General features: G+C 35.6%; 1 protein-coding gene and 1 pseudogene across 2 annotated transcripts in view; one reads left to right on the plus strand and one right to left on the minus strand.

The window, feature by feature from the left end:
• Positions 1-734: 734 nt before the first annotated feature.
• The window catches only part of USP6NL (USP6 N-terminal like), a 123161-nt gene continuing 98350 nt past the window's right edge, over positions 735-25545 (minus strand). For both annotated transcript variants that reach the window (XM_025043409.1, XM_015585669.2), the window contains exons 10-14: positions 24172-24266; positions 23506-23571; positions 23316-23415; positions 20673-20825; positions 735-4099 (exon numbers count right to left, since the gene is read on the minus strand). In XM_025043409.1, the coding sequence (XP_024899177.1) occupies positions 2691-4099; positions 20673-20825; positions 23316-23415; positions 23506-23571; positions 24172-24266 (1823 nt within the window). In that variant the 3' untranslated portion in view covers positions 735-2690. The remainder of the gene's footprint in view (positions 4100-20672; positions 20826-23315; positions 23416-23505; positions 23572-24171; positions 24267-25545) is intronic.
• LOC112475696 lies at positions 11660-11777 on the plus strand (annotated as a pseudogene).

A 25545-nucleotide genomic window follows, 5' to 3' on the forward strand; every position in this document is an offset into this window, starting at 1 on the left:
AACCTAGAAGGGTAGATGGAAAAATAAATTTTTCCTTCCCTACAACACTTTGACATCTGATTTTACATATATTTCCTAGCTTTAAAAAGCTGTCAATTAAAAAAAAAAATCCTATAGAAAACATAAGCATCTGAAAGAGTCAAAGTTTTAAAACCCTTTGAGACTCTGGGTCTAATTTCTTCAACTTTTCAAACTAAATATTAAAAAAAGTAAAAACTATACCGAAGTGCTTATTATTTTAGGGAAAACTGCTATGAAGAAAGTACATGCAGTTAGAGTAAAATCAGTCTCCACACCATGAAAATTCTTACCAAATACATTTTTCATAAATATATTTGAATCCACTTTGCCAATATTATTTCATCTTTTATCATTATTTCATTATTTATCTTTTAAATTTGAAAAATTGTATGGTGGCAAAATAACTTCAAATTAAATCTTCCTATTTAAAAAACTAACAGAGCACTACACTTTATAATGGAGAAGACTGGAAATAATACCGTATTGTTATTAATAATGGCAGATTAAATAAAGAAAATAAAAGTGATGTAGTAGTTCTAAATACAGTACTACCAGAAGTTAATAAAGCATGTAACAGAGAACTTGATAAATATGGTCACGTAGGCAAACACTGGGAAATATCTACTCAATTAGAAGAGAATTAGCTTTAGAAGCATCAGAGATGCAGTATTTCTGCCATATGAATAAAAGCACATAAAAGACACAAAACGAAATATTCGTATTACTTTTAGCATGTTAAAAACAATCACATCCAAAAAAGTAAACAGATAAAAAATGTCATAGATGACATAAGAAAATAGTGTGTGCATATATATTTTGCATATATATATATATAAATCTACAGTATTTACCACTGTTGACATATAGATTTTGGAACAGCTCAGGCGCTGCTATCATGAACTAAATTGTACAGCTTGGCTTATCTTATTACAAGTCACAGAATCATGGTTTAAAAATTAGAATTAATATCCTCAGCTACATTTTTATATATATTTATTTCTAAGTTTCACATGATCTGAATCAAGAGCCCAGTGATATCAGGATTTCGTCTGAGCTTCGGTGTATTGCTTACTGCTAATACACCATATTTGTTTTGCCATTTAATAATGTCATTACCAAGTTGATTAAAATTACATTAGACTCATTATATACATAAAAAATATTATCACATTCACTAGCTAAACAAATGTTACTCTCGTTTTAAAAGACATACTTCTGTACCTTGAAAGCTTAAAGCCCCAGCCTGCAACAAGAAGAGCCCTCAGTGTTAGGTTTTCTACTCTATTATTCAAACATGAGCAAAGTAATGTTGAAAATAAGCTCTCCAATTAAACACAAAGTCATACTTTCTTGGTGTGCTCCAAACTTTGTCAATGTTTTGGTAATTGTAGTGTAATAGAAAATTATAAAAGACATTGCTAATTTGTTTTTAACATGAACTTGAATTTTTGTCACCGAAAAAGAAAAAAAAGATTTTTGGAAGTATGAAAGTTGCACTATTAAAAAGACCAAAATCTTAGATTCCCGTTATTAATTAGGATCATTTCCTACAATTTTACACAATAATTGAATGGCCTAAGCACAGCAATATCTATTGGCTACATTCTTTAAAAAGACAGTGCCAGAGATCATGTAAATGACTGCCCAGCCCTTTGTAGTGAGGCCCTGCAGGAATCTGAGGGGCTGACTTAGAAGTAACCATATTGCTAATCCTGCTTTCAAAGGAACCTGCAAGGAATAGTGACTGGCAGCCTCTCCTGCTGGCATCCACAGGACGCTGTGCTGCCACGCTTCCTTTGCATCTGGCAAGGACCATTCTGCTCTGAGCTTTGCGAGTCAGACCAGAACTCAGGGCAGAGGCACTTACACTGACCTCAGTGCTCACGGATACACTGACAGCTGCACCTTTGGCCATAAACTTATTTTAACTGCCTGGATTTTTAAGCACCATTAAGTGGTTAGCCATTCTCTCCAATGTCTTTAATTTTCAGATTGAAAGAAAATGACAGCAATTGAATGAGAAAGATGAGCATTCTATGAAATTTGAATTACTCAACTCAGGGCAAACTGTGAAGTCAATTTAGGATCTAGGTTAAAAATACAATGGGGAAAAAAACTTGACTAAAACACCAGTTAAAGAAAAGAATAATAAATTATTCCATGGATCTAAATTAAAAGTAGTTTTTAAAAATGTTTCTTTAGTTTTGTGTTCAAATGTGTATGCATAGATGCCTACAATATCTATTAGAAGACACATACACTACATATAGCCTTAAAAATATCTACTCTACATGACAGTTTTTCAGTACTTTGTAACATTACTCAAAATAGAACGGGCTAATAGAGTAAAAATGTTCAGGTTTTTGGAGAAAGCTATAAATGAAACTGAGTAATGAATTATTATTGTGCGTGCATTCCTAAATGCTATTGCTATGTTTCCATGGTAAATTCTTTTTAACAGGTTCAGTGACGATGCAATTTAAAATGCTCATCTTAAGCAGCATCTTTATGGGATGAAAACACTTCCATCTACTCTTATTAGTAACATACATTAGAATTGCGCCAGTTGTTTACAATGGTACAAAATACTGCTTTGGCAATTATAAACATAGCAATGTAGGTTTCGTATGGTTTCTATTCTCTTGTCTTCAGCAAGTGTAGATAAATTCTCACAGCAATACTGATTCTTGAATAGAAAGTCCATCCCGGTTTCTGTAGTGATACATGGGAGCCGAGGGCCCTGAATATTGATACCCAGATGAACTGGCATCTTCTAAAGCTGGGGAAGTTCTATACCGCACGGGACTATCCACTGAAACTGCGGGGAGGTTATGGTCCTGAAAGGGAACATGTTGAAAGGCAGGATATTTTGGTAAATTGCTTAAGTGGCCGCGGTTAGCATCTCGAGTCCACAAGTGTTCGTGTGTCTCAGGTCTGTATATGTAGCCGACTTCGGACCACTTCCTGTTATCTGGCAAATAATCCACTGGAGGAATGATAAATTTTCCATTCTTTGGTGCCCCTGAATTGCCTGAATATCCCCCAGCATCAATTTCGACGGGAAGAACTTCTATTCGACTAGATGGTAGTACAAGAGGAGCTGGGCGGCTGTGAGATTTCTCTGGAGAAACATTGATTGAAAGATTAGAACCATGAGGCCTCCTGGAAGGATTCATTTGGATCCCATAGCTAAGCTGTGGAGACATGAGGCTGCTGTTAGCAGGAGGGATGCGTTTTGGAGAACTCCCATGATAGATGGGGGGATTGCTATACGACGGCGGGGGTACCATCCCACGATCTTCCCCATCTAGCTGAGATGGATATTTTGCGTAACTTGGAGGCTGCGCTTTAAAAGTAAACTTGTTTGACACTTTTGATGGACTAGGACTTGGCTCAGCATGCTTTCTTGGACTATGCGTGTAAACAATATTCCTTGGACTTTGAGAGTAAGCCCTTTCTAGTGCCTCTTCAACAGAAGTGCCATTTCCATTTTCAGGTACATTGTCATACTGGGATGCATTAGAACCCCGTTTCCCTTCATCGGCGTCCCAGACCTTCATCTTCTGCCTTGCATTCGGTATCCGAAGATCAGCAGAACTTGGGATGGTGACTGTAAGTGTGGGGTGTGATCCACTTTTGCCTTCAGTGGCATATTTTGCAGTTTTTCCAATAGCTGAAACATCTGACGGTTTATTCCATTTGGGTGCAAATTCCTTCCTGGTATCTGAAGTAGCATTGCTATTTTGATTAGCAGCTGCGTGATCATATTGCCTGGCATTGTCTTGTGAACCTGATGGATGTTTTCTTTGAAAATCTGCCTCGTCTTTTAGCTTTCTGCTCTCCTCATCCACCGATTTTGGTCGTGGCTGCCGTACTCTTTCCGGTGTACCAAGTCTACTCTGATGGTGAGGCGAACGCTCATGTTTTCTGTGAGGTGATGAGCTGCTCTCTCGTCTGTTGTTCTTATGGGGACTTGACCTGCCAACACTTTGTCCATTGCTCAGGTGAGTAATGCCAGCAGACTGAGATTCAGGTGGAAGCTGTCCCAAAGGTTTCTTTGGAAATTCATCTTCTTTACCTAAAGGAAGAAATAAATTCATAAGCAACATAAATACATGAGTAAATAGTATCAAATCTAAGAGCCACATGGTGCGTAACTGCTTACTTTTCACATGTGCGCTCATGTACATGCACTGCACATACACACACACCACAGCATTTCACTGGCTTAAGAGAACCACTTTTTAGAGAGATTGATAGTAAAACATACCAAAAATCAAAAGCTTATTAGGCAATGTGCAGGTGGGAATATTTATAATCTTATGAGTAAGGTTCATACGATAGTATAACATGATTCTTATATTTTGTTAAGATATGTTGTTCCATGCTCTTTTATGAATAAAAGGCAGATACTTTTATTCCTAAAACAATTCTGCAGCTCAGTAGTTCAATGTCTTACCATTATATCATCTTCACTTTAGCTTACTTCAACGAAAATGGTTTTGAAATCTCAGTTAAACTTTTCTTATCAACTAGAAGCAAGTCTGCCAAATTTAAAAGTCAACTGATGACCAATTGTGATCTAAAGTTGTCCCCGAATACTAGCAATATTTATACCAGGCAAAGTAGACTTTAAAACAAAGGCTATAACAAGAGGCAAGGAAGTACCCAGTAATCCCACTTCCAGGTACTTATCTGAAGAAACCCAAAACACGACTTTTGAAAGGACATGTGAATCCATATGCTCTTTGCAGCACTATTTACCATAGCCAAGATATGGAAGGAACCTGGATGTCCAACAGTGGATGAATGGATGAAGAAGAGGTGGCACATATATCCAATGGACCATTACTCAGTCATAAAAAAGAATGAAATGTTGCCATCTGCAGCAACATGGATGAACCTAGAGGGTCTTGTGCTGAGCGGAGTAAGTCAAACAGAGGAAGAAAAATGCCATATGATTCCACTTATATGTGGAATCTAAAGAACAAAATAAAGGAACAAACAAAAGAGAAACTGACTCATAAATACGGAGAACAAACTAATGGTTGCCAGATGGGAGGGAGATGGGGAGTGAAAGAAAAAGGGGAAGGGATTAGAAAGTACAAATAGGCAGTTACAAAACAGTCATAGGATGTAAAGTATAGCATAAGAAATACAGTCAATAATATTGTAATAACTATCTTTGGTGTCAGATGGGTACTAGATTTATTGGGGTGACCACTTCCTAAGTTATATAAATGTCTCATCAATATGTTGTATACCTGAAATTAGTAATATTGTATGGCAACTGTAATTGAAAAGTAAAAATTATTTAGAAATTTTTAAAAATTAAATTAAATTTTTAAAAAGTTGTTCCCAAAAAACTTATCATTAAGTACCTTCCACAGTTTAACTTTGTGATAAAAGGAAATAGTATTCTCTATTTTAAAGTTAACGTTCTTAAGATGATCCCACTTTAAAGCAAAAGAAAGAAAAAAATAAAAAATAAGAGAATATCATATTGGATACTTTTAGTTTTATATTTTAAATAACTAAATTCAGAAATTTAATGAAGAATTAAAAGAAGTTTGCCATTTAGTAAACAGTATTTAAAAATGATTTATTACAGTAAGGATATCCAATAAATATCATCTTGAAAAGAAAACAGACTTCACTTATAAAAATTTCATGATTTAGCCTACATCTTTTTCATGAGTTATTATAAAATAATATGTTCTCACTTAAAAATAAGTTGCTGCTCTCTTCAAACATTCACCTGTTCATCCATCTAATGAATATCTACTGAGTAAGCTCTCCTTCAATGTGCTAAGCAGTGAGTCCATTAGCAGCGAGCAGGCAGACGTGGCCTTTGTTTGCATGTAGCTCACTTCCTAGTGATGATAATTTTGTTATTTACCTTCATACGATTTTCTTTAAAATATTTTTTAAAATATTCAATGAGCTTTTCTTTGGGACTAGAGGGAGCAAAGAATAATGATGAAACAATATCCTTTAAATAGTTAAGGGACTAGTATCAGAATTATTAAACTAAAAATAACATTTGTGCTCTTCTAATTCAGTGATTTTTAAACTTTTTAGAAGCAGACTTTTTTCAAACTAAATTTCATATGAAATCCCAGTAGATAAAGAATATATAAACAAAGCTGCTCTAGCTAAAGTGGAGGGGCTCAGTCACCCCCTTTCCCACTTCCCACAACTGGGCAGCTTCTCAGAACCCTAGGGTTCCAGAGAGATCCAGTCCTGCCCGCATTTTATAGGTGAAAAGGCAGAGGCTCAGAGAAGCCAAGTGATGTTTACTGGCAGAAACAGAATGAGAACCAAGACCCAGTATTTTCACTCCCAGTTCACCATTTTCTTCCACTCTGCCATGTTCATTAAACTCCAGAGAAACTTGTGATGGTTTTAAACTAAATTTAACTCTTTGATAATATGGTGCAAGCTCTTTATTTTCTACATTTGAGAGCACACGAAGCATTAGAGTTGGCGATTACAGTTTGTTCCGCTCATTCATTCATTCTACAAATACATACCACCAGGCAACTACCGTGTACTGGGCGCTGTTCCGGGTGCTGGCAACCCACGCACGGAACGGAAGGGCGAAGTCCCGTCCTCCTGGAGCTTACGTGCTACCTGTGCAGCTGTGACGGCAGCGCCAGGGCAGGGCAGTCACAGGGATTTGGAGTGGGGCAGGACAGAGCAGGGGAGAGTTCCAGCAGGAACAAAGGTGCTCCGCGTCAAGAGTAGGGGACGGGCGGAGGGCAGGGGAACAGAAGAGCGACGGCACGCCAGGCCTAGACGGCCACAGTGAGGACTCTGGGTGTTTTTTCTGAATTAACTGCAAACTACTGAAGGTTTTTCAGCAGGAGCGTTCACTTTGAATGTGTAATAATTAGCCTTAGACTGTGTAATAATTAATGAAGAAATAATAGCTAATACTCATTAAGCCCTTACCATATGTCAGCACTGCTCAAAAAGCTATAAATACAATGTCAGCAATAGGCATGTAAGATACTTCACTACTACTATTCTTTTTATAGATGAGAAAATGAGGCAGGATGAACGAGTCAGCGGCAGAGAATTCAAGCCCAGAGTTGATTCCAGCGCCTTCGCTCTTTGCTCCTACCCTATGGTGTGGTGGAAGCAGAGGGAAGAGGCTGCTTCTCGGATATGGTTTAAGGCGAAGTCCAGACACAGCTCGTGGGTTAGATGTAACGTGTGAGGGACGAGCAGAGTAGAGGATGGCTCGTGGTTTAAAGACAGGAACAGACAGCTGCTATTCAGTAACAGCTGGAATAACCAACACTGTTCTGTGTCTGTTCATAATAGAGACATGATAACTCAAACTTTAAAATTCTTGTCGTTTAGAAAAGTTTTCTGTGTTTATGAATGCTGTGAAATTATCTGAAGCATTCTAGTTCAGCTTCTGACCAATCTCACAGGAAATATCTGGAATTGCAGTAAGAGACTTGGCACAAATGCAGCCCAAGTCAAGAATATTCGCAAGTAGTCATTTAGTCTGTGGGGTTGATAACTAACGATAAAAATAAAATTAAAATCTATCTAGTGTTCCCCAAAAGTTCTTATCAGCTCTACAAATAGTGATCCATTTAGTTCCAGATAAATATATGAATTATTTCTACCACGTAAGCAAATGACCCCGACAAACACAAATTATCAAGAAGATACAAAGATCTGCGTAATAGAAAAACTGAATTTATGACTTTTCTTTTAGTCTCCATTCTAACAATATTCCAAGGGCTCACGACACAGTCATCTGAATGGCTAATTCAATGGCTGGTTGATATTCCATATAATATCAGCCAATCATCAAAACACCCTTTTCAGGTTGGTGACTAGGAACCTGATGGAAAACACAACCATGAAAAAGAAAAGGAAAACAGCGGCACCAGAGAGCGGTCAGGTCAGGCCTGCAGGACGTGCTGCTCCAGGGGCAAAGTCGGATTCATGTGGAGATTCCCGTGCTGAGCCCTCTGAGCTGCCCCACGTCTCCAGCACTCGGTGGCTTTGAGCGACCTGAAGAGCCACCAGCATTCCAGTTTATAGGAAATAATTTTAAATATCTTAAATTCTCCTAGCAGCATTATCAATAAGAAGGGACTGCTGTGTGGCTTGCATGTGCACCCCCTGGAACATCGGTCTGTCAGTGAAAGCTTCTCTTGGCCAGACTGCAGACACTCAGAGCCTGTTTTCAATGTTTTAATCCATAAAAATTCACAACTCATGAAACCAAATTCACTCGAAATCAGGTTTTTCAAAGGTAAGCCACCTGCCGTAGACTGACCGTCTATGTCCTGCTCTCCCCGCCCCCAATGCAAACCTAGTGTAACAGTATGTGGAGACGGGGCTTTGGAAGGTAATTAGGCCATGAGGGTAGAGGCCTCCTGGTGGCATCGTGCACCACCGCCCTCTGCAGGGTGGAGGAATGGATGGGGCCATAAAAGAGAAGTGAGATTGGCCCAGTTTTCACCTCCCTGCTGCAAAGGCTTCTAGAAAAGTAGCCCTCTGCTGCACCACAGGACTGCAGCCCAGGGCTCCTCCGAGCTGTGGTCGGCTGTGGAGTGAGGAGTGGCCCAAGACAGAGTATAATAGGGTTTAATAAGGAACCGGTGAGGTGGAAGAGATTAAAAAATAAAGTGGGGGTGGAAGGAAGGAAGTGGGAGGAAAGAGGACTAAGGGAGAAAACTGAACATCTTTGGGGAAAAATAATGCCATTTTACACACTGTTCTTATATTCCAATATCCGTAGATTTTTCCTTCTGAAATCCTTTAGGTATATAAAGGCACATATTAGTAAAAACCAGCAGGACACATAGTAAAATGTAGGATTATGGCTCCAAAGCATGTATTTCTCAGGAGAAGGAATAAAAAACTGAGAAGGAAGTAATGAGGAGACGGAGGTGGTAATTTCATGCATAAAACAAAATGGAAAGGTCTGTATCATACATATGTGGGCTATTTAATTTTTCAATATAAAGGGTGAGAAAAGTATTCACCTTATACTTAACACTACTTTATATGCAAGTCAATACAGAAATTTCTCTAAGGAAGAGACATTTATATTCTATGTATCTACACACCATACCAGAATAATAAGAAAAAATTAACATGTGCCATTTACTAAATGGGCAAGTGGCCAAAATTCACACTGGGAAAAAAAATCTTTCACTGTTCTAAAATAGCCCAAAAGTAACATCTTAAAGTTCTTTCACAGTAGTCCAAAATACATTTCCCTTTCTCTGTAGTAGATGAAAACTGACTTCAAGTGATTTCTACTTCTTTTGTATTCCTTCCTATAATATCTAAAATAGTAACAGAATTGTAAGTAAGGTGTTGACAAAATGTCCATTTACACATATGTAATTAATAGTAATGACACGCTGTTCATATAAACACTAAAGAAACATAAAGATTACAATACCCAAGCTCTACATAGCTAAGAAACTAGATGTAGCAAGGTTTGGAGAAAAAAAATCCAGTGCTGACACTATGACATTTTAGCTAATTAATTCCTAAATGGCAACCTATTATTAGGAACTAGGTAGGACTCTGTAAGAGGTACACAGTGAATACCTCAAATGTACAAACACATTAGAAAGTATGGCCTCTTTGCCCCTATAAAGATTTTCAATAAGCATGGAAGAAAGCAAAGCAATTTGAAACAGGCAGTAGACAGATATATAAGAAAGAACCTCCTAAAATGTATGTGCTTAAAAAAACAAATTCCTCCCCAATTTTAAAGACATTTAGGCTAGAAGGCCTTGCATAGTAGGGGTAAGGATATTGACAGGTGCCAGGCCAGACTGTGGTACTAGGATTTGCTTAGTTTAAAACAGTGTCAGGTCCCATCTACTTCCTATGATGATTTGTGACCAGGGAGCATGCTAAAGACCGACGAGTGGCACTAATCCACAACTCATGATCTCACATCGACACCTAGCCGCCTAACTATCTGTGATAAGTATTAATATTTATTATCCATACTTTGTTCTAGACTTCTTTTCAATATACATAATTTTGCTCACCCTTATAGCTCCGTGCCTAAAATTTTATTCTTCTCTTCTTCCCCTGAAACCACAGGAGTTTAAATGAAAAATTACCTCCCTAACTCCTCAAAGGAGAGGAAAGCCCCACAATTCCCATCAGACAGGAGAGGGGATGTTTTTGTGAAGATACCACATTAAAGGTATTTTCCACTACTGTTACCATCATCTACGTGGTATCTTTATGTGAGTGCCAACAATTAAAATAATCTACTCAAAAAAGGGAAATATAACTTGACACATTTTAGAACAAAGGTAAAACTATTTATTAGGTTATTTAAAGCCAACAAAAAGAATAATCTAGCCATCCTTAAAATAATAAGGGAAAGTGTCCCTCTTAAGTCCCCTGAGGCTTGTCCTTGATCTTACTCAGGTCTCTGTCACCACCCAGTGGACACCACACTCAACTACAAGCCCTGCAGATTAAGTGCATCGGAAGGCATCAACAGCTTTTTGCACCTAACAAGAGACATATAATTACAGGAAAGTGCTCTAAGTGCTCTCTCTTGTGAGCAACATTTTACTTTTAAATTTCAACAATAGACTACATATACTTCGACTGTTCTAACAGTTTTCAGTAAGAAATGGTGGGGGCTGTTGTCAGGAGAATTATTCTGGGTTAGAGAGTCATCTTATTCTCTTCTAGATCAAATAGTAAGTCCAACTGAAATACTATCACATTTCAAATTTGTATCTGAAAAAATCAACTGGTTTTCTTTCTGTTTAATCATCAGCCAAAAGAATATGCAATTCGAACACTAGTATAGCCTTCAACAAGGTGATAAAAAATAAATATTGTAGTTAGGCTCATTGGGTCGACTTTTTTCCCCCATCAGATTAAACTTGAAAGATAAGGGAAAGAAGGGAGACAATTATTTAAACACATTTATCATTATAAACCTATTTAATACTACATAAATTCAGTAGATCTTTATGAAATAATTTAATTTTTTAAATTCTCATTTTGTGTTTCTTAGCATTTTGGTTCACATTTACATATGTAAAAATTATTGAACACATGTAACTGGGTTTCTATTAAACAAAAAAAGTGAAAACACACTCAAGCCCTCAAAAAGTGGGACAGTTTATTTTTAAACAACTTAAAATAAAACCAACTTGTGTGTGTGTGTGTATGCAATCAGGATATGAAATGATTCCATCACCTCAAAAAACTTCAGTATTGCATTCTGTCCTTTGTACTTTTTTTTTCTTCTTTTTGGTAGTAATAATCAAAATTTTTTACTGGAACACAAGAAGAAAACTTTTTGTAATGTGAATTAACAAACTTAAAGAAGAGCTAGGTTTCTGAATTTGTAACTTCAGTAAATCAAATACTAATTTTAAAAACCTAAATAATCCTGTGCATGGAAAACTGTCCTTGAGGATATTAAAAAACAAACTTGTATTGACCAATATCTTATTCCGAAGGGCTGTTGAAGAAAAAATAATTGATACATGCATGTAAAGAAAGCATTTAGCAAGTAGTCTACTATAAGATCCAAAATTTGCTGTTACTATTACTCTTTAAAAGTGGCCAGGGAGGTGGGATGGATGGAAGTAAGAAAACTAGGAGGGTCTAAGGCACGCCACCCCGAACAAGCCCGATCCCGTCTGATCTCGGAAGCTAAGCAAGGTCGGGCCTGGTTAGTACGTGGATGGGAGACCACCTAGGAAGACCAGGTGTTGTAGGCGTAAAAAATAAAAATAAAAATAAAAAATAAGGGATTGTAAGCAGAAAAGGTCCTTGAAATCTGTAAGGTCAACCAAGGGTTGCCTCACCTAAAAAAAATAATTAATTAAAATTAAAATCTTAAAAAAAAAAGAGAAGGAAACTAGAGGCTAGGGAGCATCATATGTCAAACTAAGGTGTCTGGGTTTTCTCCCATAGTCACTGAAGCACCTGGAAAGGGCCGGCCATTCCATAGACCACAACAGCTCAGCAAGGAGTTGAGCAACCCTGGAGTCAGGGCTTCCAGGGCAGATGATGCGGTTCTGGCAGTGAGGTCGAACAGGAGGCAAATGTTAGATATTAAGAATCAAAAGAAGCACAAAACTTGGCAACTAAAGGAATTGTAGCTATATGGAGTGCTAACAAGTGGTGGGTAGCAGGGAGAAGGTTTTGAATGACTAAGAGGGTGAGTGAATGTTGAATATTTTACCATGATAGAAACACAGAGGAGAAATGGGAAAAGGTTTGGAGGTGGTATGAAGATTAAGACATTGAGTTTCAAGTATCTGAGGGGCAGGTGGCCAGGTGCCCATTTAAGGTGTCAGCTAAATGAGTGCAGGGCTCAGAAGTTCCAGGACAAAGATCTGGGTGTTGGTTCAGAGTTGGAAGTCTTTAAGTGACAGTCCTAACCACGGGAAATGATGAAAGCACCCAGGGACAGCATGCAGAATGAAAAGGCAAAGAACACAGCTTCAGACAGATCACTTAAAACAGCGGTCCCCAACCTTTTTGGCACCAGGAACCGGTGCTTCTATGAGAATCTAACGCCTGACAATCTGAGGTGGAGCTGAGGCAGTGATGGGGGTGCTGGGGAGCAGGGCAAATACAGATGAAGCTTCGCTCACCCGCTACCACTCAGCCACTCATCTCCTGCTGTGCGGCCCTGTTACTAACAGGCCACAAACTGATAGTATTCTGCAGTCTGGGGGTTAGGGACCTCTGATTTTAAAGATGAACTCAAGAAAAGGAACCCACCAAGGAAAAAGAGGAAGAATGGTTAGAGAGGTAGAGGTGAAAGAAGACAAAGACGGAGCGTCGTCTGGCAGTGGGTCTGAAGGAAATCCAAACTGTAACCCCCACGAAGCACTGCTGCGGACAAGCAAAAGTGGACATGTCCTTCCTATGTTCCAGTCGAAAATATGGACTGACATTGCAAAAAAAAATAATAATAATACTAAGGAGAAAATGCAATACTGAACCTGGAAGTTTGTCTATAAATGAACAAATAAAAATTCCAAATTCTCTAGAAAAAAAAGGACAGGTAACAGATAAAAGCAACAAGATGCTTGCTTTCTTTAAAAAGGTTCCTTAAGTTCCATATTTTCTGCTATCTAAAGTAAAAGATAAACTTTAAACAGGCTCTCAATTATTCTAAGAAAAATTTCTCTCCATTGTTCTATATAGATTTATGAATTTAGGCCAAATTGGCAGTCATAGTGGATCAAGATAGGCTTTCTAACCAGAATGAGTTCCTTAAGTGACAAAATCTCTGCCAAATGGCTTCATCTGAATAGAAAAGAGCTGAGAACAAAGAGATATTTCTGTCTAAATATCACAAGCCAATGGAGTATGCAGGAAACTATTTGAATCATTTTAATATTTCACTTGTCACTTGGTTTAAGTACTTTTTGAATCATTTTAATATTTCACTTGTACTTGGTTTAAGTACTTTTTTACTTAAACCAAGGTCTTCATAGTTGACTCACATTAAGAGATGAAGAGCTAAAACATTATAACTGCTTACTACGTATGTCTAGTTACAGCAGTGGCAAAAAAAAAAAAGCATTATAGAATTAATCAATAAAACAGAAAAACAACATGAGACAGAACAGAAATGGCTGGAAATCAGATTATACCATAAAGGAAAGGCTTGATACACTCACAACAAATGAAAACTAAAAAGCAATGACATAAGGATACAGTGTCAGCAAATCAGAAATAGAATGAAACATTTGTTGATAAAAGATATCTACAAAAAAGGTACATGCATTTATGTAAATGTGTGTACATATGTTAAGTTTATATGTAAAGACAAGGCAAAGAACTAGCAGAAAATGCCCTAAACTGCCAAGAGTTGTTACCTTTGAAGGTGGGAATGGAAGAACAACGCAGTAAAGGAGAGTCTTCGTACGTCAATCAGTATACTTCAAAGATCGTCTACAGTACTAATGTGGATATATGGGTGTAATATTTGTGTTATAAAACTGAGAACAGGGGATTTTTTGGAAAAGCCAGATACCCTTTTGCACATGAAAGCAAAGTAGTCAAAGACTAATAGTCAAAAGGACACAGGAATCAGTTTAAGGGAGAGTTCACTGGCCAAATATAGAACAATCTGAGCATTTAAACAATAATATCTGATTAAAACATTTAGAATAAATCAAATTCCATGAATTCGCAGTTAGGACACTAAAACAAAAGCTCATCTGCCACAATCGGAGATAATCGAGAACATCAACTCCTAATTTTGAAAATTAATAAAGAGAAAATAATTAAGAATTTATTCTGCTTTTTCAGTAAGAAATACGTTTTAAAATAACCATAGAGGAGAGATAACTCTCTGTTAAAGAAGAAAATCTGCTGGTAAATGTAAAAGAAATATTGGAATTTGAAAATTATTATTTTACGACTTCTAATGAAATTTAGGCAACGATTATCCATGGAAGCAAAAAAATATCGGGGGAAAGATGAAAAGGAAACTAGATCTGTATCTGTATAGTGTAAAACATTATGACACAGATTATTTACTAATTGAAAAGTGTAGTAATTTTTTAAAAGCTTATTATTAAAATAAAGAGATCTGGTTATCACCATCTTTACCCAGAACTCAAACCAGGTATCACTGAAACTAACATAACTAGTCATATGTTCCTCCTGTTTAACCTGAATGTAATTAAACCTCTACATTTCACTTCTAGCTTATAGAAAATACAGAGGCTAGAGGAATGAGCTAAATGACTACAGGAAAGAAAAATTAGACTATTCCGGAATGTGGGACATTCCACAAGACAATAAGTCTGATCTTTTCAACAGTGTCATTGAAAAAAAAAAAGAGAGAAAAATAAAGGTAGGGGTAGCACGTGAAGAAGAGGCTGTTGCACATTAAAAGACTTAAGAAGCACATCAAACAAACACAAAGTAAGGTCCTTGGTTAAATCCTGGTTAAGAAAAAGAGTTAAGACAGTATTGGGTATAATTCTGATATGGAATTGGTCTACAGATATTTGGAAATTATATTATTAATTTTGTTAGACTTGATAATGGCATTGTGGTTAGCCAGAATAAAAGTCCTTGTTTCCTGAATACAGAGATTAAAGCATTATTAATAGGTAGCATCTATGATGTCTTTATTTTCATTTTAAAATTATAAGCTGGGAGATGAATAGATGGAGCAAGGGGGTCTTTAACATTTCTTCTACTTTTGCATATGTTGGAAGGTTTTTGGTAAAATCTCAAATATATTCAGAAATCAGAAGTGAACAACTTTCTGAGAATATACAGTAGTCTCTATCTTTACCCATGGGGAATACATTCCCAGATCCCCAACGGATACCCAAAACTGCAGATAGTACTGAATCCTATATATACTATGTTTTTTCCTAAACATACATACCTATGGTAAAGTTTAACATATAAATTAGGCACATTTTATGAAACCAGCATTAGCCTGATATCAAAGCCGGACAAAGATACAAGGAAAAAAGACTACAGAGCAATACCCCTTATGAACACTGATGCAAAACTCCTTAACAACAAACTAACAAATTGAATTCACCAGAATATTAGAGGGAATATATGCCATGACAAAGTGGAACTTATTTCTGGAATGCAAAGATACCTCAACATGAAAATCAATCAATCTAATACATCACATTAACAAGAGGAAGGAGAAAAACCCACACAATCATTTCAATTGATGCAGAAAAAACATTTGACAAAATTTAACAATCTTTCATAATTAAAAATACTCAAAAAATTAGGAATGGAATGAAACTACCTCAACATAATACAGGGTAAATATGAAAAAACCATAACAAACATCATGCTCAATGGTGAAAGACTAAAAGCTTTACCTCTAAGATCAGGAACAAAAGAAGGCTGCCCATTTTCACCACATCTACTCGACACAGTACTTGAAGTTCTAACTAGAGTAAGTAGGCAAGAAAAAGAAAGAAAAAGCATCCAAATTTGGAAAGAAACAGGTAAAATCATTTCTGTTCACAGATAACAGGACATTATATGTAGACAACCCTAAAGATTACAAGCACACACACACACCCCAGAGCTAATAAATGAGTTCAGCAAAGTGGCAGGGTACAAAGTCAATACATAAAAACTATTTGTATTTCTCTACACTAACAATTAATAAACTGAAAGAAACTTATTTTAAAAATTCTACTTATAATAGCATTGAAAAGAAAAAAATACTCAGGAATTAACTTCACCTAAGAGGTGAAAGACTTGTTCAATGAAAACTACAAAACATTGCTGAAAGAAACTAGGGATTGGATTGGAAGACTTAGTATTAAGATGCCAATACTACCCAAAGTGACCTATAGCTTTAATGCAATCGCTAACAAAATCCCAATGAGATTTTTTGCAGAAATAGAAAAACCCTTCCTAAGATTCACATGGAATCTCAAGGTAACCCAAATAGCTAAAACAATCTTGAAAGCTGGAGGACATCTCCTGATTTTGACACTTATCACAAAGCTACAGTAATCAAAACCATGTGGTACTGGCATAAAGACATCCACTTTGAGACCAATGGAATAGAATAGAGAGCCCAGAAGCACGTATATGTTTAAATGATGCCAAGACCATTCAACAGGGAAAGAATAGCCTTTTCAATAAATGATGCTGGGAAAACTGGTTATCCTTATGCAAAAAAAAAATGACTCAAGATAGACAAAAGACCTAAATGTAACCCTTAAATCTATAAAACTCTTAGAAAAAAACGTGGGGCAAATGCTTTATGACATTGAATTTGCCAATGATTTCTTGGATATGACACCAAAGGCACCAGCAACAACAACAAAAAATTGGACTTGATGAAAATTTAAAAATCTTATGCATCGAAGGGCAATATCAACAGAGTAAAAAGGCAACACACAGAATGGCAGAAAACATTTGCAAATCATTTACTCGATATGGAATTAATATCCGGAATATAGAGAAAACACCTAAACAAAAAAACCAGACAATCCAATTCAAAAATGGGCAAAGGATTTGCATAAACATTTCTCCAAAGAAGATACACACATGGCCAATAAGCACATGAAAAGATGATCAACATCACTGATCATTACAAAAATGTATATCAAAACTACAATAAAGATACCATTTCACACTGATCAGGAAGCCTACTAAAAAACAAAACAAAACAAAACCCAGAAAATAACAAGGTTGGCAAGAATGTGGAGAAATTGTAACCCTTGTCCACTGTTGGTGGGAATGTAAATGGAAATCACTACAGCAGTTTCTCAAAAAATTAAAAATAGAATTACAATATGACCCAGCAAATCCATTTCTGGGTACATACCCAAAAGAATTAAAAGCAAGGTCTTGAAAAGAAATTAGTATACTCACGTTCCTAGCAGCATTCTTTAAGAATAGCTAAAATGTGAAAGCAACTCAAGTATACATCTACAAACAAATGGATAAGTAAACTGTGATATATATGTACACAGAACATTATTCAGCCTTAAAAAGGGAGGCACTTCTGTCACAGGCTACAACATAGATGAACTTTGAGGACATCATGCTAAGTAAAATAAGCCAGTCACAAAATGACAAATAATGTATGATTCCACTTATATGAGCTACTTAAGAGTAGCCAAAGTCACAGATAGAAAGCAGAATGTTGGTTGCCAGAGGCTGGGGAAGGGGACATAGAGAGGTCTTGATTAACAGGCATAGAGCATCAGTCTGACAAGATGAAAAGAGAAAATCTCCGATGGGGTGGGGTTGGTATGGGTGGGTAAGAAATGTGTAACAGTCATATGAAGAAAACAAATTCAAATGAGGGATGTTAAAGGTAAACTTGAACAAGTGAAAACTAAAAGCTTGTACATAGAAAAACTCATTCTTTTCAATATCAATTTTCTCTCAATCATTTTTAAATGCAGTGCAATCTCAACTAAAATACTAGTGGATTCTTTTCTTGTACCTTGACAAAATAATACAAAATAATGAGGAAAAATTAGATATTAAATAGATATTAAAATTGTAACTATAAAAGTACACATCAGTGGAGCAGAATAAAATGCTGAGATACAGATATAGACATTTGAGAACTTTATTATATGACAAAGATGGTATCTCAAATTACAAGAGGCTGTTAAGCTATATGGCTAGTTATTTGGACTATAGGAAAGCAGAGTCCTTACATCTTTCTTTACACAAAAAGTAATTCTAGATTAGATTCAAGCCTAAAAATAAAGATTCAAGCATAAAAAATAAAAACATAAAAATTATGAGAAAATATGGGTAATTCAAAAAAGTTTTCATTTAGCAAGTGGAAAATTCTTTATCCAAGACAAAAAATTGAGAGGCCATTAAAAAAAAAAAAAAAAAAAAAAGGATGTTTAAAAAATTTTGAAGCCTACATGAAAAGTACCTAAAACACATATATTAAACTGGCCAATCTCCCTAACTTATCAAGAACTTGTATAAACAGAGCAATAGAAAAATGGGCAGAAGATGAACAGGAAAGTTTACAGAAGAAGATATTAAAATGCCCAATTAATACATAAGAAAAACATTCGATAAAAATAAAAGAAATGCAAATCAAAACAACAAAGGAATACTGTATTCAACCAGCAAAAAAAAAAAAAAAAAAATTAGCAATACCACATGTAAGTGTGGGTCTAAGAATAGTCCCTGTCATACATTCCTGGTGACATTGCAAACTCACACAAGAATATAAGGAACTAAAGAGAAATAGCATGCTCATATAGGTTTTTTAAATGATAGATTTAATACTAAAGTTTCTTGCTATAACGTTCATTTTATTATCTTAATGTTCCACGTATAGCTTATAATAAGGTAAAGAGGGTAATGATGGACAGGCTGTGGGGCAAAAAGTCCAAAAAGTAAATGTTGTAGCAGATATACAGATGAAATACTGTCCTAAAGGTCCAGGGCCACCCGGCCATATTTGACCTTAACTGTCAGTCTGATCAGAGCAAAATTGAGCCAATGCTTCTGGTTGTATTTATCTAGCCCACCCTCTTATTCTACCATTTCCTAGTAAAAAGCCTTACAAAAGACTCCAAGATTCTTCATGTGTAAAATGAGGATGAATATTTTTTTTTAGTTATTTTTAGAAATTAAATGATAGTGCATATAGTAAGCATTAAACAAATGTTAGCTGGCAGATGCCAAGAATATAGGTTTTGATATTTTATTCTCATGCTTAAACAGTTCTGTTCTATGCATTTTTTTCTCTATATGTCTTTTACTAAAACTTGTCTTAAACTTTTAAAAGCAGGCAAGATACTTAAAAATAAATTGTTATACTAGCAAGAACACATTAGTAACTGTGCTCCCAGATGCATTCCTTGCTGCAGGAAAGAATCAGTTATTACACTGGACACGAGAGGGTTGACCTCACTTAGCAAAGGCGACGGTTGCACAGGGCCTATGCCCACACCTGATTATTGCTGTGACGGTTTTCTAGTGAATCCTGATGACCCAGAAGGAACCTCAGAGAAACACTGATTATTAGACCCCTTGAATTAAGTAACTAACAGCAGAGCATCTTGATTTTTACCAAAGAGTAAAAAGATGTTTTCCATGAATGTATTTCTGCTTGTTCTGCACACACAAATCCAAGCCGACATCAGAGTCTGTGCCACACTGAGTGGAAGTGCCACACTGAGTGGAAGTGCCCAACCCAACACCATCAAAGAGCATACAGCACTGACATTACTCACTTTTCATCTCTCACTCAGGATCTTCCACTTCCCTACTCCCTCCCACACCCATCCACACAACAAAGGTCAGAAAGGAAAAGGGCAGAATAACTTTTTCTCAGGAAATCACACATTGTCAAGTAATATCTGGCCAAAACTCTTAAAAGTTACCCTACTCTAATGTCCTTACATTTTCTTTTTTCTTCCCCTCTCATCCTCTGCTACCCTTCCTCTGATCCCTCCCCAGGCCTCCTGTATCTAGCTCTATTACTGCCCCTGCACAATCTGTCTTTGTGTAAATTCTGTCTTTTCTGTGTGCAGCTGAGAGCAAGAAGCATGACTTTCTTTTCAGTTCATCCCCAGCATAGCACCTAGCAGAAAACCTAATAGGAGGTGCTGGAAGATGCCTTGGAATAACTAAATAAAATATATTATCCACACTGCAACATACTGCAGAGACCTGGATTAGTAGTCAGACTCAAGTGTCAGTAACGCTATCTGCTGGTTCTGTAGCTTCTTAGTAAAGCATTTTAGCATCAGTTTCTTCTTCTATAAAATGGGACTTTCACTTGCTCTGCTATTGTATATGGTTTCACAAATTAAAATGATTAAAGTAAAAAGTGCTTATGATTATGCTAGTTTAAAGTGACATGGTTACTTCTGTGGAACAGCATTACTTGTCAACCAAACTCTAAAGTTAAGTCAGGAGAGGACACTTATTCTATTAGGAAAGGACGATTTAATACATTTATTCTCTTTTTCTTCAAGTCACAGGTAAGACATCGATTTACATTAAAGCAGCAGGTAAGACATCGATTTACATTATGTCATTGTGAGTATGTAAAATGCTTATGTTTGGAAACAGAAACGGCCTGTGTTAATTGTGCTATGTCTTCCAATCGTAGTTATCATTTAGATATAAAGTGTTTGGATATTTCTTACCAGGTTCTGGAAGGTCTAATTTTGCCCGCTTTAGTTCCACCATAGAAATCTGAAGCTGCTCTATTACAAAATCATCTTCAAAGAAAAAGTCCTTTGCCAAGGTCTCCTGAAGAAATTCTACAAGTTCTTCCATAGACAATTTCATTAGATGTTCTAAGAAAGGAGAAGAGAAATAAAAATGCTATGTCAACAGCTACGTTAGGTTGAGAAAATATATTCTATTCTGGTGTAATATTTTTTGAAAAGGGCACAGCAAACAAATTAAATATGGCATTGTGAATACTGAAACTCAGTAACACAAAAATGTTTTCTGATATTAAAGCAGTCACAGAGAAAACCAGGTACTCCTACAAGAAAGATGGGGAGAGGAATACTTATACCGTCTCTCTGGTGTAAGAATAACCATACTGAGGCATGAATACTAACCTAGAGCAAGAGCCTCTTAGAGAGAATACACCAAAAAAGATCACCCAAGATGACATGAGGTCTTCCTGTTTTATTGATATGGAGCTCCAAATCCACTTTTAGAATTTCAAAAAAAATCTGAATTACTAGTTTTATTTATATTTCTACTTGTGAAATTAATTTTATTGAAAAATCAAATGATAGATATAAAACAAAAAGGAAAAATCAGCTAAGATCCCACTGTCCTACAAGTAGATAGATGCGTGTACATGTATATCGCTTTCAAAAAGTAAATTATACTTTCCATGCTATTCATCTCGTTTTTTTCCCCACTCAATAATGTATGTCACTGATATCTCTGACTTCAACATATAGAATTTTACACTACTATTATTAACAGCTATAAGAGTCCATTGTATGTATACACTATAATTTACATAATCAGTCTTTTAATATTGGGCATTTAGGTGATTTCAAGCTTTTTTTACTATTTAAAACTACTGTGTCATGGGCCTTCAGTAACAATGTTTCTTGACATTGTTAAGACAATCAAGAAAAAAAATAAAATAAAACAAGAAAAAACGTAGGAGCTTCAACTAACTACTGGTTAAGGTGCCCAGAGTTTTTGAAGCTTTCTATGGTGATAAAGGAACTTTCTGTAAGTTTTTGAGCTTTCTCTTCCCAAGAAAAAGATACACAGCAGCAGACAGATATTTTCCACAGCTTATTTAGCCTAATGAAATGATAGCATATAAAGCAACTGTTATGCTTAAAGTTTATTTACAAAGGATGAAGAAACTTTTTACTTGTCAAAATTAATCAAGAGTTATATAAGTAAAACATACTTTAAGAGGGAGAAGAGACCTATGGAGAAATAGGGCATTATGTTTCTACTCATGTTTAGAAAACATGAAACTAATAAGTATATATCTTAATAAAAAGTATACTTTTGTTCTCTATCTTAGTCAGTTTATAATCCGGAAAGAGAGAAAACAAGGAATGGGGAAGGGGTGGGGAGAAAGAGGGGAGATGGAGAGAGATCGATTGAGCTCCTGTGGTTTTGACAGTCTTGGACAGACAACTCAATGTCAATTGCTTTGTTTTGGTGCTGTGGTTTGTGTGTTGGGGGAATAAGGATTAGGGTGTAAGGGAAACAAACCACAACACTTCTGAACCTTTTTCTTTCAGAGTAAACAATACAAACATGATTTTAAAGGGAGTTTTCATTCCCGTCTAAAGTTTGGATAATCTGGGGCTCATGAAGTCCATGCTTTTCATTTTACGTGATCAATCCTATATTAAAGCACCTAACATGTACCTAGCTCAACGCCAAGCACAGAAGGGAGAAAAACTACAAAACATAACTCCAAGTATTCAATGAGCTTATAATTGAGCTGGGAAACTGAACAGATGAATCATTCGAGAATAACATGAAGGAGAATACAATGAACATGAAACTATGCCGAGTGACCTCGATCTGAAGTGCTATATGCAGTTCTAAAGCTTTCAGTGATTCTCTTCTCTGCATAGTCACAAAAGGAGTCACATAATTTTTAAGGTTGAATTGAGACTTTAAGATGAATAAGGCTCTTCATTTCATGAAGAAAAACTCTCATTTCTTGATTTTAAAGTAAGGCACAACACATTAAATTTACAGAGCCCTTGAAATATTGCAGCTGCAGACTTTTTAAAGCCTTGTTGCATTTAGGCAACTACAGACATGGACTGTACTTGCCCCAGAGGACACAATGCAGTCAGGCAAAGAGATGAGCTGGAGGCTCCACATCTCTGGTCTACAGCTTGGAGCTGGGCATTTCTCTCGGATAAAGGAAAAGTAATGGAAAATGTCCTCTCTAGACCTGTTAACTAAAGAGCCTGGTTTCTTTGGTCTCTCTCTTCTATTACGAACCTGAGATTCAGAATGATAGAAAGAATGAGGGGGTCCCAGAGGAAACAAATACTTAATAAGACTCATATTACTGACAAAACAAGCATACTGCAGTCTACTGCTTAAGTATGAAAAATAAAACCGATATAGAGAAAAGACTTTTGCAATGTAGTAAGCTTCTAGTCATAAGAACCAATGAAAATAAACTAGCAAGTGAAGATAATTTCTTCACTGATTTTCATTTTTTTTTAACCCACTACTAAAAGGAAATGAAGTTAAGTGAGGAATGAGAAATCAGAGTTAAAACATGGCTAGATGTTTGTGAAATCTTTATATAAACATTTTCTTACTTTTGTGTAATTTTAAGATAGTGTAAGACATAGCAGTAAGAACTCGTTCTCCTTCAAAGATGTAGATGTCCCATATTCTGAGGTTTAATGTAAAGGGAGTCTAATTAAAAACAAAACAGAAAGAAGATTAATAGTTTGCCCTGTCTGGTATTTATAATTTTATGATTGGGTTTTGTAAAGAAATACTCACACGATCAAGGAAACATTGAAAAAACCATTTCATTGTGTAAAAACTTGTGAAGATTTCTTGAGAATCCTGAAAAAACAAAGACTTGACAATTTCTGGATTGTAGCAAACAAATTATGATATATAATACTAAAAGTTAGGAAGGCCATTGGAGGTAGCTGTCAAAGCTAAACATAAAACCATTTTATTACAATCTTTTTCATGCTCGAGTATTTCTATTTTTTCTCTTCTACTTCCTCTCCTCTCTCATTTTTACTTTTGCAAATCAAATATAACATTTTGATTCTTCTTAATATAGTTTAAAGCATTTTTGCTTTAATAAACTACTGTTTTATCATAGAGCTTACATATGGTTCACAAAGGATGAGTTTTTATGACCCTTAAAATACTTTTTGTGAAATAAAAACATCTCCAAAATTACTGATATATATATCATATATCTTTAAAAGTTGTATGGTTTGTGTGTATCAGCTTCAAAGAAGTTTGAATTAGGGTTGTGATAGTTCATCAATATTAAATTTCACAAATCCAATGTTCTTTAATCAACCGGCATTTACAACTGCACAGTAAATGAAATGGACAAGGTAATTGAGAACAAAGGCTGCACTCAATTCTTCTATCTTTACTCTTGGTTGTAGGTGAGTGTAAGTCAATGTCACATCTACCTACCAAGTGTTGCTTAAGCTTGGACAGAAATTTATTCAGTATTTTTTCATGATGTTCTTGGAATCTCAACAGTTTAGGAAAACCATGGACAAAAAATCCTAGAATACAAACATAAAAATGATATTTCATAAACAATATCAACAAAAATCCCTATTTTAAAATGTAACACATTCCTTTCATTTTTAACTGTCAATGACAACAAACAATAAATCCAGGAGTTACCAAAATATTTTTCCTCCTCAACAAAAAAATAATTGTGGATGAGCTTTAGTTAATGAAACTCAAGATCTAGCATATATTTTCTAAAGATCTCCTGTAACCTTATAAAAATATAAAAGAGGACAGAATTCTTCTGAATTAAATCGAAAACTAAGAAGCTAAGAAAAAATGGAAACTAAAGCCATTTATCAAGATTATCTATTCTCTTAAAGTACTGGGCTATACCTTAAATGCATGAATTTTTTACAGATTAATCTTGATTTCTTATCATTTTGTTTTACTGTTAATGCATTGCATAATAAACATTTTATTACATTTTTCAGGTTTATTCTAACAAATCCATTAGTATCATGCTTCTAAAGTTTTTTTTTTTATCACTATTTTAATCCTTTCTGCAAGTGATATTTAACATCAGCTAAAATACATTGGCAGTATATGATCAATGTTACATCAAGAATTATATTTTATACCACAGATTATACAATATAATATGTAAGATTTCTAGATGGTAACTAATTATAAATGGTAAGTTATTATCAATTTTGTGTATCTAACTCATGGAACTCTACATCTACTTCTAGTCACAAGTTTCCTTTCAGACATTCTACACAAATCTCTTAAAGCTGACATATGCTCAATGGCTTTAAGATTTATACTTCCTCCATATTAGTATTTAACAACCTGGGTCCTGTGCAACTTTGAAAGATGTTCTTTGTTTTTAAAAAAGAATCCAGGGGAAATGTTTTTTGTCCTACATACCCTTCTTGGATATTCATGATAGATATGAGCTTCTTAATGTTTCTAAGTTGTTTTACAGACTAAAGAAAGTTGTGTTTCTTTGTTTAACTCAGTCTCCTAGACTTATAGGAGTTTGGAGTCCATTTTCTCCTCACTAAACATCTGTCTCCAAACAGTAAAATTGTGTTCCTCCAAGAATTCAGGGAACACACTATTGGGAAAAACTGCTTTATGATCTTTGGGGAAGGACTATTTCTTAACTAATTCTATTTTTAAGTTGTGTGTAAAAATTCCCAGAAACAAAGATTCTATTCCTCCCTTGCTAATATTTTCCAGTGAAATGATTTCATTAAAAAAAAAAATCCATATCTCTCCATTTGTGCCACTTTCATGGTCAATTTGATAGGAATGGAAATTCAA

The sequence above is a fragment of the Pteropus alecto genome, unplaced genomic scaffold, assembly GCF_000325575.1.
Source record: "Pteropus alecto unplaced genomic scaffold, ASM32557v1 scaffold11, whole genome shotgun sequence".
NCBI classification, from domain to species: Eukaryota; Metazoa; Chordata; class Mammalia; order Chiroptera; family Pteropodidae; genus Pteropus; species Pteropus alecto.